The sequence below is a fragment of the Apaloderma vittatum genome, unplaced genomic scaffold, assembly GCF_000703405.1.
Source record: "Apaloderma vittatum isolate BGI_N311 unplaced genomic scaffold, ASM70340v1 scaffold33451, whole genome shotgun sequence".
Taxonomy (NCBI): Eukaryota; Metazoa; Chordata; class Aves; order Trogoniformes; family Trogonidae; genus Apaloderma; species Apaloderma vittatum.
The window spans coordinates 26,425-28,547 of record NW_009700271.1 but is presented as its reverse complement, the minus strand read 5'-3'; the positions used below and the strand labels follow the sequence as shown (position 1 = coordinate 28,547).

The 2,123-nt window shown below is 58.5% G+C and overlaps 1 protein-coding gene across 1 annotated transcript in view; it reads left to right on the top strand.

Annotated features, from left to right (window-relative positions):
• The window catches only part of DNMBP (dynamin binding protein), a 7,886-nt gene extending 6,494 nt beyond the window's left edge, over positions 1–1,392 (top strand). Inside the window, exons 10-13 of the mRNA XM_009878702.1 lie at positions 1–44; positions 120–318; positions 416–870; positions 1,207–1,392. The exon at positions 1–44 is cut by the window's left edge and continues 160 nt beyond it. Of these exons, the coding sequence (XP_009877004.1) occupies positions 1–44; positions 120–318; positions 416–870; positions 1,207–1,392 (884 nt within the window). The remainder of the gene's footprint in view (positions 45–119; positions 319–415; positions 871–1,206) is intronic.
• The last annotated feature ends 731 nt before the right edge of the window (positions 1,393–2,123 follow it).

The following is a 2,123-nucleotide window of genomic DNA, read 5'->3' as shown; positions in this document are numbered from 1 at the left end:
GCGTGGAGGGGCAGTCTGCCCGGCGGCAGCCCCTTGTCGGCTTGGTGAGTTCCCTCTGCCTCGTGTCAGGGTTTGCAGAGCCTGGGACAACCACTCATGCCTGCCTTGTTCTTCTACAGCCTACCTACCTCCTGCAGTCAGATGACATCCGAACTGCCCTCCTGGCCCGCTATCCCCCAGACAGTCTCTTCCAGGCAGACCGCAATTTCAATGCTGCCCAAGACCTGGATGTCTCACTGCTGGAAGGAGACATCGTCGGTGTCATCAAGAAGAAAGACCCTATGGGCAGCCAGAATCGCTGGCTCATAGACAATGGAGGTACGTGGCTGCTCCCTGCCCTTGGCACCTGCTCTGAATCCCCTCCTTTGGTCTCCCTGCACCCCAGTCTGAGCTCCCTTTGTCTCCGTCTTTGCAGTGACCAAGGGCTTTGTATACAGCTCATTTCTGAAGCCCTACAACCCACGGCGCAGCCAGTCAGATGTCTCTGTGGGCAGCCACTCTTCCAATGAGTCAGAGCACAGCAGCTCCTCCCCTCAAAACAACACCATGCTGACCTTCAGCCCCAGTGGGGCAGCTGTCACCTTCACTCAGAAATCCCTTCAGGACTCAGCCTCCTCAGCAGACCCATACCAGTCCCTGCAGCACCCCTCTGAGGTGGACTCGCCCTCTCTGCACCAGCTTCGTCCTGGTGACAGGACAGCCCCGCTGGAGGCTGGTACAGTGACATCTCCACGCCGCTACAGCCGCCCTGAGCTGGGCTGCAGCCCCAGCTCTCGCAACGGGCACCTCACCAAAGCACACCTCAGGCCCGCACCCTCGGTGGAGGACAGAGACTCTGGGCTGGAGAGCAGCGAGTCAGAGGGCAACCAGGTGAGTCCTAAGCCTTCCCTGGAAGGGGTGGGCATGCTGAGGAATAACACACTCACTTGAGTTGGGGCTGCATCATCCTCCTCCCTGGCAGTGACAGGGGGATGGTAGGAGGGGAAGGCTGCTTTGTCCCAAATGGCTGAGGTAGAGGATGGGGCTTTTTTTTCCCAGCAGCAGAGGCAGAGAACTAGGTTGGAAATGGCAGTGATGCAGGAGGAGTCATCTCTGGCGGAGGCCAAGATGAGACTGAGGCTGTCACTGTTTGGGGAGAGGAGCAGTACTGTGCAGTACAACAGCAAGACATGACCACCCAGCTGACTCTCTCCCTCTGTCTGACAGGTTTATTATGCTCTTTACACCTTCAAAGGCCGAAACACCAACGAACTGAGTGTGTCAGCTAACCAGAGACTGAGGATCCTGCAGTTTGAGGACATCACGGGCAATCGGGAGTGGTGGTTGGCCGAGGCGCACGGGAAGCAGGGCTACGTGCCCTCCAGTTACATCCGGAAGACAGAATACACGTGAGGCGGTGGGCAGGAGCCTGCACGCTGTGTCTTGTTCCTGCCAGGGGCCTCAGGGAGGCTGCACAGCCCTGCAGCCCTCACTGCTTATCCTGAGGCTCTGTCACAGCTCTGCAGTGCTCCTGGGCCCCCCCATGCTGCCTGCCGTCTCCCCTTCTGGGGAGGACGAAGGGTGCGCTGGCAGGAGCAGCTGGTTGGAGGGCAGGGGCAAGTTCATCGTGCTGTTGGAGCCTTCTGTGTCTGGCTAGGAGCAGGGGAGCAAAGGTTGGGGCCATGACCCAGGAGGATAAGGCTTGACCAAGGCTGCTATGGGTTTAAACTGTGGAAGGCTAATGGTGAGTTTCTGGAGTCTGTCCTTGATCAAGTAGTGTTAAAAGCAACTCAGGCCCTGTGAACATGCTCCATGTGCCTTCTCAGCAGCAGGAGCCTGGTCTTGCCTGTGTATGCAGGACCTCTACACACTGCCTGGGAAAGCAGATATGAGGTTCCCTGGGAGCAGTTAAGCTTCAGGTCTCTATAGGCCTGGCCTCTGAAAGCCCCCACAGGAGAGCCCCCAGTGGTTGCTTCAGCCCCATGCTTGGCCTCCCAGGGGCCCAGGCCTCTCCAAGCTGTGCTGCTAGCAGCAGCCAGTGGGTTCTCATCTTCCAGGAGAGCCAAAGGTCCAGAGTGCTGTCTTCCCTTGTCAGCGCATTACTTCCAGTGCCCAAGCCCTGTCAAGCACTGGCATGCCCGCTT